This window comes from Mesoplodon mirus, assembly GCF_964341445.2.
Source record: "Mesoplodon mirus genome assembly, chromosome: 17".
NCBI lineage: Eukaryota > Metazoa > Chordata > Mammalia > Artiodactyla > Ziphiidae > Mesoplodon > Mesoplodon mirus.
Window position 1 is genome coordinate 75,148,065 of NC_138993.1, and position 17,317 is coordinate 75,165,381.

The window sequence follows — 17,317 nt, forward strand, 5'->3', positions numbered from 1 at the left end:
CTCATTGCCCTGGATACCCACCCGGAGTGGGATTTCTAGGTCATTCAGTAGATGTGCATTAAGCTTTAGTAGACGAGGTCAAACCATGTTCCAAATTTCAGATTTAAGCTGCGACCAGCAACATGAGAGGGTTCCAGTTGCTCCACATCCCATACATACAGTTTTGCATCTGGATTTTTTCATTGTGGTAACTATTTATCCATATTTCTATCTAATCTTCATAACTATTGCTTCTAATAACCGCAGAATACTTAGGAGGAGCAATGATGTCATAAATTAGTGAAATGGTCTGCATTGTTCTCAAATGAGGGTTATTTCAGACTAGGAAGGTAAGAGTTCATATAAACTAAATATCATTTGTGGTTTGAAAGAAGTAAATTATGTGGTAGGTTATTTTTGTTTCTAAAGATGCTTTTGTTAAAAATACATATGTGTGTGTGTGTGTGTGTGTGTATCACTGTTTTAAAAGCAGCTGGTAGTGAATAAGGACATAGGTTTGTTAAAAGTACTAAATATTGGTGCTTTTCAGCTGTGAGTTGTAGCTTTCACTGATAGGAAGGGTTTAAGTGATTTTTTTTTATTATTTGTGCTCTTACTACCCCTAGAAAGGGCTCCCTTCCTGGTTTCTCTGTAGGTCAGAACTAGCTTTGTTTATAAGACCAAAAATTGGAAGTGGCTTTATATGATACTGCATCAATAAAACATTAGTTCTGGTTTTCACCCTCATGCCAGGATTTCTGTGCACATCCGGGCTAATTAGCTACAGTTTTCACTTCAAGGGGTCTCCAGTTTTTAACTTCCTAACTTGTATTTCCAGTGGGGGGAAAAATACAAAGAAGGACGGGTTTAAGAACAACGTTGGTGTGCATGATGCCACAGGATAGATGGATGCAGAGGGCTGCTTTGTTAACCACTAGCCCCACCTGTCACCCAGCTTCTAATGAAACTTGTCAGCAACTGCAGACTTCTTCCCTAATTTCTGAGGTGTTTTCAGAAAATGGTAAGTCTCAGGTACTTTCTTCCATCAAAGAATAAAAGGCAGGAACTTCTGAAAATACGCAATCCTGGAGCCACATCTCCATCCCAAGTTCCTCTAAGACTACAGAAGACCCTTGCAGAGTCAGATAAGCTATGGATTGGGCAGACGTAGCCACCACGATGAGTGCGCTTTGCCGATTACAAACAAAGCTTATTTTAACCAAATTCTTCAGCGTATTGGTAGTAGAGCTTGCAAACGCCATAGCATAGCCCGACTTCTCCAGGGACGTTGCACCACTAACCTCTGTGCAAGGCCATCTGGTCCCCAGGGCAGTGTGTCTGGACAGCCAGATTGCTCAAGTCTGGAATGCTTTTATATTTCGCTCTTACCCCATCTGGAGTCTGACCCGTCAATGATCAGCCAAAGAGGCTGATTCAGCTCTGGCTCCATCTGAGGGTTTTGTGCCAAAAAAGATTCAGCTCTTCCCTATACTGGCTTTTAGTTACTTAGTTCATCTCCTTGCCTGGGGATGATCGAGGACAAAACCTGATGTGTACAAATCCCCGGACCTCTCTGTCCAAATAAAATTAGTTCATCCATGTTCCAAAGTGGACAGTCTCTTTGATTCAGACTTTCCCCTTTCTCATACCCACAAACCTGGAAGGCAAATCAAAATGAGACAGATGCCTTGGCATTTAACATTTTGTCTGATATAGAAGGTGGTGTATTTTACTAATGAGTTAACGTGGCTTAGAGTTTTGTTAACCATCAGGAAAGCCCTCAGGAGAATTCTAAGGCAGAATTTGAACTAAAACAGATCATCTTATTAATATGTTAATTTTGCCTAATGGATTGAATCCCGGGTCATCTGATGACCTCTGTCTGCTCCTCCGTCCTAGAAATTGGATGTTGAGTTAAATGCCTGTGTAATATGAGTCAAGATATCAATAAGAGAAATGACAGAATGGGCATTTTGCTGGCTACAGGTTCTTAGAACCCTCCTGCCAAGGCTGCTATTGCCATAACAGTCACATATTTCACTCAATCATAAAAGATGAAATAGATTTTTGAAAAAAATGAACACCTTATGTCTGTCAGTAGTTGCAAAAATAATCGTTAAAATGCATTAAACCTGCATTCAATTTTTTCCTGACAATGTTTTCTCCTTTCTTCCCATCTTTTCCTTTTTAATTTTTATTTTGTAACCAAATATAGTTTGGAATCCAGTGTGTATGAAATGTGAAAAAATCATTTAAAAGGAGTGTTCTTTCAACCAAATATATGCTACTCTAAATTCCTAATTAATTTACCGTCCCCAACCTAAACCAGAATCTTTCAACATTTTACTCACCCGCATACAGCTGGCTAGCCTCAGCATCCTCTGCTGGTCCACACGAAGCCACAATCCTTATGAGAAAGGGAAGGACATATGTCATGAGGTCCTGCCACCCGTAGCTCTTCTCCTTACCCCTGACCTCTATCGATGCTGTGGGCTGTCACTACAGGACCTCTGCTGCCAAGGCAGCTGGGAACCAGGCAGGGGAACTGGGTCTGAGGGCCTGAGAGGGAGGTCCTGGTACATGCTGGCAGGAGCATCCATGCTTTGGACCAGCACGTGGCCTTCAGGAAACCCCCCTGCTCCCTCCAGACTCCTGGGGTCCCTGCTGCACCTCCCGTCCCTGGAAAACCAGACACTTGTCTCCACCGTCTCAGCGGGGCTCCACTTTCCTCTTTCTGCCCTGAAGGTTAGGGTTGTCCTTCCTCCACCAACTCAGAAAATGCCCAACATGTGTTTAGTCATGTGTGTTTTAAATAAAGGCTGAAGATGGAGAGTGCTCTAATACCCACTCTAGAACATTTTAAAAATTAATAAATCACCGCTAGGTCTACCATTCGAGACATTTCCAGGTCTTCTTCTCGGGCTGACTGTACTTCTGTCTAGGTCTTCTGGATGTGTAATTGGGGTTATTTATACAGACTTTATATATTGATTTCTATTAACGTGACAGTTTCTCTAAATTAATCCGTCCTAGGATGGATGCTGTGTAATTAATTGTGTCTTTAGTGTAGGGTATTTGTTATTTCTTTTTGTTGTTTTACTATAATTAAGATAAAAATGAACATCGTTATTCATGTCTTTAATTGCATTTCTGATAATTGCCTTAGTATAGGTTCCTGCTTATGGAAGTCCTGGTGCAAATGATATGAATACTTCAAAGCTTTGTGCCACATAAGCATATTTTTTTTTAAGAAGGCTCTACCAATTTCAACTGCCAACAAAAGTGTATGGGGATATCTTTCTCATCATAATTTTTTAAAGTTTATTTCTTTTGCAATTTTCATGAGGTTGACATTTTAATATGCCTATTAGCCATTTATATTTCTACTCTTAGCCACCCTCTTTATTTCTATAGCAAGTTTAAACAACTATTTTTAAAAGCAACTTTCAGTGATTGGAGACACACTGTGTACCAGCTATTACCCTAGAACTTTCTTTACATCACTTCTAATTGTAGCAAATATCTAGGTGGATAAATGTGACTTGTTATCTTAGTTTTATAAATGATGAAACTGCAGCTCAGAAAATTTAAGTAACTTGCCCAAAGTTATCCAACTAAGAAGTGTTTGAATCAGGATTCCTACCAAGACGGAACAACTCCAGAACTTGACAGGCTTCATCACTAGGCTCCTCCAAGTGAAACGATGCAGCTCATTACATGGAAAACACACACACGCACACAACAAAACAACAAGTCAGCCTAACCCTCAAGCACCATGGTTCCCACTGAGTGAACATCATTCCCGATGTCTTTTTGTGCACATTATAAAGGTGGTGGGATGGGAAGAGGCGTGGATGGATGGAAGATGATGTATGACTGGACACGTAGTCTAGTAGATTGAGAAAAATCTATGAAAATGAAGGAGACAATGCATTTTTAAATAATACTTACCTCTAACAGAACTTAATTTTATTTTTACAGTTTATCCTGCAAAAGAATTTAGTCTTTGCATAATCATGTTTTTGAATATTTTCTCTTGACGTTTCCCAGAACCGAAAGCAGAAAAAAATGATCACATTTGTTTTCCTGTACATGTTTACAGTTTCTGGTTCTAACATTTGGCTCTCTAATCCATGTAGAGTTTATTTCAGCACACAGGGTGAGATACAAAGCTAACTTTATTTTTTTCTTCTAAAATACTGAATCAATTACCTAGAGACATCCAATGAATGATTCTTTTCTCCCCTCACTGACTTATACTCTTTGCCATGTAACGTTTATATGAAGGGCTTTTAAAATGCTCTCTTTCCTACTTATGAAGCTCATATTTTGTACCATCTACAACAAATAATCTTAGAGAAAGGATATCACAGAATCATTAGTTTGCCTTTTTTTAGAGAAAAAAAGTGGCCATGTAAGTGACAAATTATAGCCCCTAAAGTATTGTGATTACATCCTGATTGTGAAAACACAATATAGGTACAAAAAGGGATTTGGTGGCCAAGGGGGTCTGCAGTTTGGATACATCAAATTGAGTGGAAACAACAGCAAAACATCTGCACCAGCAGGGAGACTGGTAATGAAACAGTGAGCACCATTGTGATGAGGAATCATCACTTCCACTGGCAGAAAATGCAGACAGCAGTCCTCCTGATGATACGCTAGACCAGAGACATGGGAGGGGTGGGGTGACCAGCGTTCCAGAATCATCTGGGGCTTTCTTTGCAAGAAGCACCTCGTGCACACACACCCGTGCTGCTCCCATATCCCCACAGAATCCAGGTTGTCAGGGTTCCCGGGTCACGTGAGGTTTCATTCCTCCTTTCCTCACTTACTGTGTGTGTTCCGACATCTGTGATTTGACCATCCAAGACTGTAGCAAATTCCAAGAGCGACAGTTTCCGTGGAAGAGAGAAGTCGTTACTTAGATTTCTTTCCATTTTGCACCCAAGTTTCATGATCTTCATTGTTCTTTATTTATAGGGACTCCTTTAGGAAAATCATAATTTTTGGAGTGGCTCAAACTGAACTATCAAAATACATGCACATGGCTTAATTGTGACTTGACTTGTACTTATGTGTAATGGAGAAATTGCTTGATTTACTGCTGGTGAGACCCACCTAACAGGTCGGTCCAAATTCCTTCAGAGAAAGCAGGTCTATTTGAAGGAGACAGACACAGAGACTTTCAGAGAAGTAAATATTAAACTACCCATATATCATTACATTTTATACTTAGAAATCAATTCATTTTTGTTAATGAGTTTGTGTTTGAATCAAAGCATTAAAAGAACACTTTTTCTTCCTAATTTTCAGTTTTCCACCAGATGAAGATAATCATTTGTGTTTTTACTTCAAGTTGTCAGTGACACGCTACGTGGCTGTATTTCTCCATCCTAAAGTAGCAATGGGAAGTGTTAAGGATGCCTGTTCACTGTGTCCTCTTCCATTTCAGTTCGCAGACATGGGATATTGGAATATTGGACATCTTTGGTTTTGAAGAATTTCAAAAGAATGAGTTTGAACAAGTAAGTGAGTTTCTTTTGAAATTTTGTTAACTTGAATGTTTTTTTCAACTAATAAGGTATCTCTTTTTAATTCAGTGAAGACTATTTGCACTATTTGTTGGGAATATGTAATTAAAATAAGGAAATAAGTACTCTGATTTAAATTAATATTCCTGGTTTGTTGACTTAGTCGTCATTTTTATGTGGTCTTGTAAACCGGCATAATCCTTTTTTTTTTTTTTTTTAAACAGAGGCACTTATTTTAAAAGACGGCATTAGGTGAAACCAGAGTTGTGCTTATGGAAATGCCATTTCAGCAGGGTCAGAGACTCGGAGGGTGTCTCTATTTGAAATCAGTCTGAAGGTCTTTAGAAACTCCAGCCAAAAATCAGGATGGAAATACTTTCTGATGCTAAATGCTCTTATTTGTAGTTTCAACTTTATGTGACATGTGTGCCTATGGCTATGGCCAACTCATAAACATACATTACAGAGGTGTTGATTATTTTTAATCTATTTACAATTTAGGGCACTTGTAAAAGCACTATATTATTTAGGTATCTTAATAGTATAGTACGAATAGTTTAATCGAATTAAGTATATCTAAAAATTAAGTGTTAAGGGTAGAAATAAAAGTTGCTTTAGCAGAGAAGGAAAACTAAACCTGTAAGGTGGTACAGGTGGGAAGAGAGAAAACCATGCTGCATTAAATTACGTGAAGAATTTCAAGTGTGCAGTGTTGAGAGTGGTTACTGGCGCTGGGTAAGGAATTAAATAGGATGAGGTTGAAACCCAGTTCTGCAACTTGTACTAGCAGAGATGTCCTGGCCAAGATGAAGAATCTATAATAAGCTTTGGTTCCTTATCTGTAAACTCAAGATGGTAATAGACCTACGGAGCTGTGAGAGTGAACAAGAAGACTGTCATAGAGGTTCTGGTGTCATTTTCCAGCTCACTGTACACATGTAAGAAATGGTGGGTAGCTACCTTCGCTGCCGTCAATGGGAACACCTGAAAACCTTTTCAGATTTGGCCTTTTTTTCCCTAAAAAAGTGGTTCAGGGTCCTCTGAGTAGATCTTAATCATGCCGACTCACTTAATCTAGGGTGAATCATCGTGAATCATTTCTCTACAAAACTTTACAGGAAGTCTCGCCTAAAATAAGAACAATGAGACCAGAGGTTTCTTCTCCCTTCGTGATTCTGTGTCCACGGATTAATGGAAAAGGGAGGACTTTGTGGTTCTATTTATTTATTGCTTATTATTAAGAAAAATAGTGATGAACATAGGAAGAGCGCAGTTAAAAGAGTCACGAGAAGGATGTCCAGCAAGAAACATAGGTCTGCAGGCTGCTTCTGGTGACGGATTTCTCAGTGCAAGTGTTTGAATGTCGTCTGGCAGTCTTATTGATTCCTTACATTTTTGCCTTAGAAAACATGCAGGCTCGGGTCTCTAGTGAGACTCACGTTTTCTTCATCTCCTGGTTAAGTGACATGCAGAAGTCACAAGTGGGAAGGTGTCTGCAAGGGCTGGGCTCCCAGCCTCCTGCTCCAAACCCAGACTCAGTATCTATCAAGTCTGTGCCGGCAGCTGAAATGTGCAAAACATTTATGTTATCTCCTGATTAAAACGTACTTATTTACTATAATTACATATACCCCTTATCATTCTTTCTTGCTGTTAAATATTTTAATTATATATTTTAGAATATATTCATGGCCTGAGATTTTTATTAACAAAGAATGGCATTTTAGATTTTAGATTTTTCAAATCTAAAGAACAAGTCTCTGTTAAATACTAAGAGCTAGTTTTAGGTACTTATGGGTAAAAGCTCAAGACCAATTTTTAGACCTTGATTACAAAAACAATAAATATTTTTAAAGATGTACCTTTAGTTTGCTTGGCAGGTTTGTCACGCACGTTTAGCAGGTTTGCTAAATTATTGGGCGCAATATACCCAGGAACCATTTAGAAGGATAAAATTATTTTCTTTGTGGTTAGTCCAAATCTCATCTTACAGGGTATTTAGCAAATTCCTAAATTTGCCTGTGAGCTTTTTAAAGGTCATTGGTTTGAATGATACATTCTAGATTCTCGAGTTGCTAATAGAATGGTGCACTTCCTCATTTCTTATTCCACTGAAAACTTGCAACAGAATGATTAGCAGGTCAATATTATATTCAGAATCTAACCCAGAAGAATATTAGTGCCTTTATAAGCATCTGTTCTCTTCTGTTTCGAGCTTATTGACCTATCGGCTATTCAGTAGAATGTCCACGCCCACAGGGCTGCAGTTGTGTGTGGTACCGCATTGTGTATATAATACGAGCTTAACAAATCCATTTCAACTGAAATTTAAAGAGTAAACTCATAAGGAAAAAACCTTTAGTGGATTTGCTAGGGGCTTTTCTTGCTCAGGAATAAATGTGTACTGTTTGACAATCATTCATCCATAAGAAATTTGACGAACAGGGACAATCTGAGGAGATACTGAGAAGCACTCCAAAGCATCAGCATGTCCAAGCTCAGTTTGCCCAAATAGCTCTAAATCATTACATGGAAGCTTGTGATATTTTAAATGAGAATTTGTTTCAGCTCATAGGAAATGCTAGTCCTGTTATCGCTGACTTTTAATAAGTCATTTCTATTCAGAACTAATTTATATATTACAAAAAGATAATTTTTATAGTAAAAAATGTAATATAATATATAACTCAACAGCAGTTTGATGCTTCAATGGAGGGAGCGCTAAATTATCTGAGTTCCAAAGTACAATTCGGGAGGCTCTGAATCAATCGCCCTGATTAGTTATGTAATTACATCATTACCAGGTCCTCTCTGCCATGTGATACTTACATCTCATGAATTCTCATTTCCTTTATTATGTATCTAGCGCTATAAACCTATCTCCTAATGCCCTAAAAGAAAAGCCTCTCTGATCAACTCTCCAACTTGACACAGCCAGGGAATTCCATTTATGATGCTTGATAATCAGAAAGAAAATAACCAAGACAAAAGTTCCCTTACGCATCGCAGTGTCAATGATGTTAGAAAAGTGAAAGCGATTCAGGGCACGATGTGGGAAGGAGAGGCAAAAATACTTTTAGTTCCAGAGACTATTAATATATAGAAAGCTGAAAAGAAAGAATGAAACATTGCTACACACAATGTGAGGATTTGATAAAGTAGCCAGCTGTAAATCAGCAGGCAAAAGACTCTTATATGTTCTTAAAATAGTTTATCAGAAGACATAGAGGAAAGGAGAAAACATTTACATAGTCAAAAATCAGTAAATAGCCTAAATGAGGGCTAAAATACTCCTGAAGGTTGCATAATTACAGTTAAAAGTGGAAAGATATGCTGCATTCCTAGAAAGGCTTGATAGTACAAAGATCCTGATTCTCCCTAAGTTAATGTATAAATATAACCTGATGCGGTCTCACTACAAATAAATGAAGAATGAGTGACAGAATTAGAGCAAGTCAGTTCTACAGCTCCTAAGAAGTAATGAATCTATGCAAGGAGTATCAATCACAGCTAACATTACAAGAAGGGTGACAATATACCAGATGCATATCAAGTGTTCTTGTCAAGAAAGAAAGAAAAGAAGGAAGGAAGGAAGGGAGGGAGGGAGGGAGGAAAGACGGAGGAAGGAAAGGAGAAAACCTGAATATAATGAAAGGTATTGATGTAACTACTAATTATCAGAAACTGAGGACAGAGAAACGTGATAAACTAAACCACAAGAATTCACTCTGAAAACTCCAGACTGTGAGAAACAGTACAGGACAAATGACCTGATTTCTTCAACATATAAAATGCAAGGATAAAAATGTAAAAGAACAAGGTGCCTGGTAGATTGAAAGAGATCTAGGAGACATATAAATCAGTTAAATGTATGGACATTATGTGGATCCTGATTTGCTTAAGTATAAAAAATTATGAGTTAATTAATGTAATGTGAAATCTGGATATTTGACAAAATTAAAAAATTATCCTTGATAGAAATTATGTGACATAAAGGTACTATGGATACATTTTTTAAAGTTCTTGTAGCTTAGAGAATTATACTAAAATATTTGCCAATTAAATGACACAATGTCTGAGAATTGCTTCAAATGAATTTAATTTTGAGGGCAATATGGAAATGGATAAAGCAGAATAGGCCATGAGGTGGTAATTGTTGATAATTGTTGGAGTTGGTTGATGGCAGATGAGGTTTATTACATTATTCTCTTCACTGTTGAATATGTTTAAAATTGTCCATAATATACATGTACACCTCAGAGATTTGCAGGTTCGGTTCCAGACCACAGCAATAAAGGGAATATGTCAATAAAACTAGTCATGTTCATTTTTTGGTCCCCCAGTGAACATGAAAATTATGTTTTTACACTATACTGTAGTCTATTAAGTGTGCAATAGCATTACGTCTAAAAAAATGCACATACCCTAATTATAAAGACTTTATTGCTAAAAAACGCTAACCGTCCTCTGAGCCTTCAGCAAGTCTTAGTAGAAACATCAAAGATCACTGATCACACATCACCATAACAGATATAATAATAATAATAAAAGTTGGAAATATTGCAAGTATTACCAGAACGTGATACAGAGACAGGAGATGAGCAATGCTGTTGGGAAAATGGCGCTGGTAGGCTTGCTCGACCCAGGGTTACTCCAAACCTTTAATTTGTAAAACACACAGTGGCTGCAAAGCACAATAAAGCAAAGCACAAAAAAATAAGGTATTCCTGTGCTATTTAAAATAAATGAGAAAACTTTGAGATTATATAAATATTATTTTAATAAATGCTAGAATATGTTCTCTCCCAACAGTTGTAAATGCCAAGTGCTGCAGACTGCAGATCTTCGCAAGGGGCATAAAGAACAAAGCAGTGGAAACTAATGATTTAATATTCAATAATTTCCCCCAGTTTCCCACTAGACACATAACATGCAGCTACATATAATGAAACTTTTGAAGCTATGGAATTTAGTAAAATTCCCTATCAACAATTTGCTATAAGAGTGCAGAGAATTTGGAAGGAGAGCACATTTGTTCAAAGTAAAAGCTTTGAAACATTTCCTTGCTTACAAATTCTTTTCTAAAGAGTGAGATTTCCTGGAAAATCCTGGTGAACAGGACAAGCTTGGGCTAAGTGTTCAATGGTTTGGAAAAAGCCAGATGCCTTGACTTCTAAAGTTCCACGAAGTAAGATTATATAGTGTGTCAACCTCAACCTCAGAAAAGCCCCATAAAACCCTTAGCTGTGAAATCACTATCCTAGATATGATACAAAGATAAATCAAAGAACATATTAACGACCATCGGTTGAACTCATACCATGTACTGTTGATGTAGATAATTCCATTTTACAGATAGGAAAACTGAGAGTGCTATGGTCTCTGCTCTCTGTAAGAATGTGTTTTATCGGTACCTAGAAGGATGCATTTGTTCTGGCTCATCTGCATCAGGGTACTCTGTGGTTCATTCATTCAATAAGAAGTTTTTGTATATGTACCAAGTTCCAGACCCTGTACTAGGCACTAAGAAATGTACGGACATTATGGTGAGGTAGGTAGGGTACAAATATGAGAAGCATCAATTCTAATTGGATATCTTGGGAGAAGGATTAGGAAAACCTTAATGAGGAAGAGGCTGCTATTTTCATCCCTAGTATGGCAAGTCCCATGTATTTTTTTTAATTGAAGTATAGTTAATTTATACAACGTTGTGTTGATTTCAGGTGTACAGCAAAGTGATTCAGATATATATATGTATATATATATATATATATACACACACATATATATATATAATATATTCTTTTTCAGATTCTTTTCCATTTTAGGTTATTATAATACAAGATATTGAGTAGAGTTCCCTGTGCTGTACAGCAGGTCCTTGTTATTTACCTATTTTATATATAGTAGTGTGTATCTGTTAATCTCAAACTCCTAATTTATCCCTCCCCCACCCTGCTATCCCTTTTGATAACCATAAGTTTGTTTTCTATGTCTGTGAGTCTATTTCTGTTTTGTAAATAAGTTCATTTGTATTATTTTGTTAGATTCCACATGTAGGTGACATCATATAATATTTGTCTTTCTCTGTCTGACTTACTTCACTTAGTATGATAATCTCTAGGTCCATCCATGTTGCTGCAAATGGCATTATTTCATTCTTTTTTATGGCTGAGTAGGATTCCATTATATATATATATATATATATATATATATATCACATCTTCTTTATCCATTCATCTGTCAATGGACGTTTAGGTTCTTTCCATGTCTTGGCTATTGTAAATAGTGCTGCAGTGAACATTAAGTGCATGTATCTTTTCAAATTAGAGTTTTTGTCTTTTCCAGATATATGCCCAGGAGTGGCATATGGCAACTCTATTTTTAGTTCTTTAAGGACCCTCCATACTGTTCTCCATAGTGACTGCACCAATTTACATTCCCACCAACGGTGGAGGAGGGCTCCCTTTTCTCCACACCCTCTCCAACATTGATTATTTGTAGACTTTTTAATGATGGCCGTTCTGAGTGGTGCGAGGTGATACTTCATTTTAGTATTTAATCATAGCTCATGTTCTGATAGTGATAGCTATTAGGTATCAGTATGGTCTATTTACTGCTCAATGAATTGATCTATGAATATAAAAATATTTTATTGTTAAATATGCAGATTCTCAAATCATGCATACGTTAAATATCTAACTCTGTCTTAACACATTTTCTGCTCTCTGATATTGAATTTTCTGAAATCTTTTCAGGAGCTCACCAAGCTATTGATAATAAAGTTTAAGAAAAATTTGAATAAGGAAATTTTTTTTTTTTACATAGAAGAACCCCAGTATAGTGCTACTCAGGTTTCTATAGAAAAATACACAGAGTAATTAAGTAATGAGATGCTATTTTAATGTACTTCTTATAATAATATTGGATTCTGTGTTTTAAAATAGTGTGGTTAGAGGTCCTCAGGCTAACAATTTCTGAAAACTTGTTTTGAGGAAATAAAAAATGAAGTAGAAGACAGCAATTTTGACCATGTAAACTGTACATTTAATGACATTTTTTTCTTGAAACCTTTTAACTTAAACAATATCACCATTTTAGAGCTAAAGAAACCAAGGCTCAGATAATTTTTTTTTTTTTTTTTTTTTTTTTTTTTTGCGGTACGCGGGCCTCTCACTGCTGTGGCCTCTCCCGTTGCGGAGCACAGGCTCTGGACGCGCAGGCTCAGGGCCATGGCTCACGGGCCCAGCCGCTCCGCGACATGTGGGATCCTCCCAGACCGGGGCACTCGCGTCCCCTGCATCGGCAGGTAGACTCTCAACCACTGCGCCACCAGGGAAGCCCAAGGCTCAGATAATTTAAGTAACTCAGGGAAAGACATGTAGAACCAAGATCTGGTTCCAGAACCAATGATCTGCACTGTTTCCAGTTTCAAAGGTTCTTTGAAAGTTAGACTTAAAGATTTATTATTATTGTATATTTTCTAAACTTTAATTGCTTCCCATTCATAAGTATATTTTTTGTATTTCTCTTAAGACACAATATTATTTATTCTATTAATTATAGAAGCAATAAACTTTGAATAAATTTTATGTGATATTGTTTTTTTTTCCATAGTGGAGTTTTTCACCAAATGCATTTATTTAATCCGAATAAATAAGTTAGAGAATGCAGGTATATTTCTTCCTTGTAAAGTGAAGGCAGACCTCCTTTTATTGCACTTTGCTTTATTGGGCTTCACAGACACTGCATTTTTTACAAATTACAGTTTGAGGGCAACCTTTCATCGAGCAAGTCTACTGTCACGTTTTGGTAATCTCATAATATTTCAAATGTTTTCATTACTTTATATTTGTTATGATGATCTGTGATCAGTGATCTTTGATGTTACTAATGCAACTTGCTGAAGGCTCAGGTGAAGGTTAGCACTTAGTTTTTCGCAATAACTTATTTTTTAATTAAGGTATATACATTGTTTCACACATAATGCTATTGCACACTTAATAGACTATAGTATAGTGTAAACATAACGTTTATATGCACTGGAAAACCAAAACATGCATGTGACTCGCTTTATTACCATATTCCTGTTATTGTCATGGTCTGGAACCAAACCTGAACTATCTCTGAGGCCTGCTTGCACCAGGGTGGTTAAAAGGAAGTGTTACAGAATGTAATAGGGAGAAGATATGGATTTGAAAATGTATATCAGGTCACTTTAGAGAAGAGTGAATTGAGTTCTTTTAATGACAACTAACCAGGAAGAAGCTCAGCTTTCCAGCAGTGGCTGTGCGGGTGCAAAGCCCCCAGTGTGCTGACTACGAATACGGTTCCATTTAGTTTTCTGCTAATAATCACCAGTGGCTACAATTTCTAGAGCCCCTGCTATGAGTCAGATGCTTTTCTTGTGTGATTACTAGCTCCTGCAGCAACCTTCTCAAAAAGCTAAGGGATGTCCCAGAAGCCTTTGCAGGGCCACGTGGGAATTCAGATGCAAATCCATCTGGTCCCAAAGCAGTGCTCTTTCTGCCATTTTCTTTCTTCCTTTGACACCTCAGGACCAGGGCTCTGCAGTCTGTGATTTTTTTCAGTATCTCTAGGCTTTGCATTTAATCCTGGATAATGACAGCTCTTTGAAAAAGACAATTATTTCAGTACCATTTGTATTTTTCAATCTGACGTTAGCAGATTGTTACGTAGAAAATGGCAAGAAAATTAGCCAATAGGTTTATTGTTGGCTGACCCCTTCAGTCAATCCCTCAAATCCCTGAAGAGTGGTGGTTTTTATGTTAAAGGAGATTATAGGCATGAGTTACACGCATTAAAATATTGGATTTATTTTATGAATCTATGTTGCACTGAGTAATAGAATCCTTAAAAGAAATGCTGGAGAGAGAGAGAAAGTGTTTTTTTTAAATCTGTGTAAAACCAGTGTCTTTATTCCTGTGAACTAACTGCCACCTCTATTAGCTTAAAACCTATTGCACAGAGTTTGATTTGAAAAATCTCAAAGAGAAACCAGGGGAGGAAAGGGTGTTTGGTTCCTTTAAGAAACAGTAATCTACCAAAAAGGGGTGGAAGTTAGTTTGGTTTTGGAAAACCAAAAAAACAAACAAGAGCAGAAGCAGGTCCCCGCAGTGCCCTGGGCTCGGGATCTGGGAATGAGGCTCCTGACACAGGACTCCAGCAAGGGAGCAGCCCTGCCACGCCACGTTCCCCAAGCATCAGGCTCCTGTATTTATGGAATAATATCAGAGTGCTGGCAGAGGTGGTCTTTGTCCCTGTTAAGTCAAGATAGACGGTGCCGGGAGGCTGGGAACATGTCCTTTCCCACACAGGGGTGGAGAGAAGAAAGGCTCTACAATAATAGGAATTTCAAAGAAGGCAAAATACACTATAGAAGTTTAAGGCTGAAACAGATCGGAGACATACTCTTCCCTCATCACCCCCACCCCTGCCATTTTATAGATGAGGTGCTGAAATCAGGAATGACTGATTGGTTGGGGAAACTATATACAGTGGTCTCGAAACCCAAAGAGGCGTTCTTCCAAAGAGTAAGTTGGAGATGCAGAGTACACTTGATACAGTGAAGGCCCCAGGAAGGGCCCCTGCAGAGAATACTATGGGCTTGGCTTAGTGTTTAATAGGCTTCTGTTGTGTGTTTTTTTAGACAATAGTAATTGACGTCTCATGCAGTTAATATTCTGCTGAACACATCTGAGAAATACTGAATATCTGAAACCTCACCTCATTCCTGCCCCATCAGATAAAAATGGGTTAGCAGACATGTGGTCTTGTCCAAAGCCTCCATAGGACATTTAGTTCACATGAAAAGGTCCTTGAAATCTGGTCCTATCCAAAATGTCCTTGAGCATATTTAGTCTATGCCAAAAGGTTTTGGACAGGACCAAATGTCAAGGACCTTTTGGCATGGACCAAAGGTCTTACTGGCCAGATATCTGAAGGACATTTTGGACAGGAACAAGCGTCCTTTAATATGTAACTGCATGATATATGCATCATGTGTATATATGCGTGTGTGTGTGTGTATGTATATATAAACTGATGTGGAAATCGGGTAATGGATTGTATATGCCATCATCTATCTCAGTGTGTTCAATCATGTCTCCGTATTAGAATCACCTGGAAAGCTTTCAAAATATATCAGTATCTGGGCCCTACTCTGATTTAATTGGTTTGGGGTCAAGCCCCGACATCAGCCTTTTTTAAAAGATCCCGGTTAATTCTAATGTTCAGTAGGATTTCGAATCCCTGTCTAACGCCTGGAGCTCTGTCTTCAACTGGAGTGAGCTTCAATTAATCTCCACTTTAATTCTGCGATGCGTACATCATGCTTTATTACATTTTTGCTTCAGATAAATTTCACTGAGTAATAAAAGTAAAGGGAGAACGGTTGGTGGAAATTTACTCAAGAAATTAATTTTGTCATTAATACAAATGATAGGCCATCTGGATAAGCCATGATAGTCTGTTACTAAAGACTGTTTTCAAAGGGGGCATGATTTTTATTATTAAACCACTCAGCAATGGCACCTAATGTACAAAGCATGTATTTTAATCAGAGAAGGTGCATGCGAATTAAACAGCTCTTAATAACTGTTCATTATCATTTATGAATACCTACCTTTTACCCACAGTCAAGTCTCCTCTGAGGAATTCGTGGGAATTTAATGAAGTCCAAACATAATTCCGATGGATAGAGTTAAAAAGTAAAAATGATGATTGTTTTGCATTGAAGTCAGTGATATACTCAATTATTGATGGAGATTTATGCTTCTAGATACATAAACTAATTTGCCTTACAAATCTTTCATTCTATGTTTCTCTGACGGTGTTTAAACACACCCGCATATTCACACACAACACAGACAGCTCAGTGAAAATAAACCAAGAATGTGCAGGTTTTTTTCCTGATTTTGGCCACCATTTGGTTGGCGGGATATATTTTTCCACTTGCCAGCAAGGTGCCTGCCACAGGGCAATATGTCCACATTCGTCCCCTTAGCTACCTTTCCTGGCAGTTCTGAAGTTCATGCTATTAACACTTCTTTTATATTTTAACTTTTGTTCAAACAGTGAGTGCTCTGAACAGTTTAGAGCAGGGAAAGGCAAACTGTTTTAGTAAAAAAGTTTAATGTACGCCTTGCTTCAAAGTGAGTTTGAAAAACAGCCTACTTCAAACTCCATGCATTCCCCGGGATTTCCTTTAACACCCAGCTTCGCTCGCCTCTCTTAGAAATGCAGGTCCACCTTCAGTTTCAGGAAGCACCCCTGTCAAAAAAGCTACAAGTCAAAAATCACTCCACAGGCTGCTCAGTTGTACACATCTAGCCGGATTTTTCCTTGGGAATTTTAATAAATGACTTCTTCTTTCTCCCCAGAATACAAAGAACACAATGTACAATTAAAGGTTCAGATATATTGTAAGGATTACTCCATGTCACCAAGTCCCACCGGACACTGAAGCTTAAAAATAAAGCTTTACTTAAAAAGTAAAGCTCAGGAGGGAAGCTATATGTTCTATGAATCATTTTGACCAGGAAAGCATTCAACTGAGTTGCTCTGTTCAGAAGCACAGGCCAAATCATTTTTTTGTTACGCAAAGATTGGTACTCTGCTTTAGACTTTCCTTCCTGGGGGAAAAAAAAAAAAAAAAAGTAGAAAAAAAAAAAGACTAGAAGCCCTTTTCCAGCTCTTTCTTAAGATTGCGGCTTTATCCACATTCACACTTGACATCAGCATTCTTACTAAAACAGTGGATCAATTCAGTGAAGCCAATATTC

The 17,317-nt window shown here is 37.7% G+C and overlaps 1 protein-coding gene across 1 annotated transcript in view; it reads left to right on the forward strand.

The window, feature by feature from the left end:
• The window catches only part of MYO16 (myosin XVI), a gene marked incomplete at both ends in the record, with an annotated part of 418,949 nt that overhangs the window by 237,633 nt on the left and 163,999 nt on the right, over positions 1-17,317 (forward strand). Inside the window, one exon of the mRNA XM_082602366.1 lies at positions 5,435-5,507. Coding sequence (XP_082458492.1) covers positions 5,435-5,507 — 73 coding nt within the window. The remainder of the gene's footprint in view (positions 1-5,434; positions 5,508-17,317) is intronic.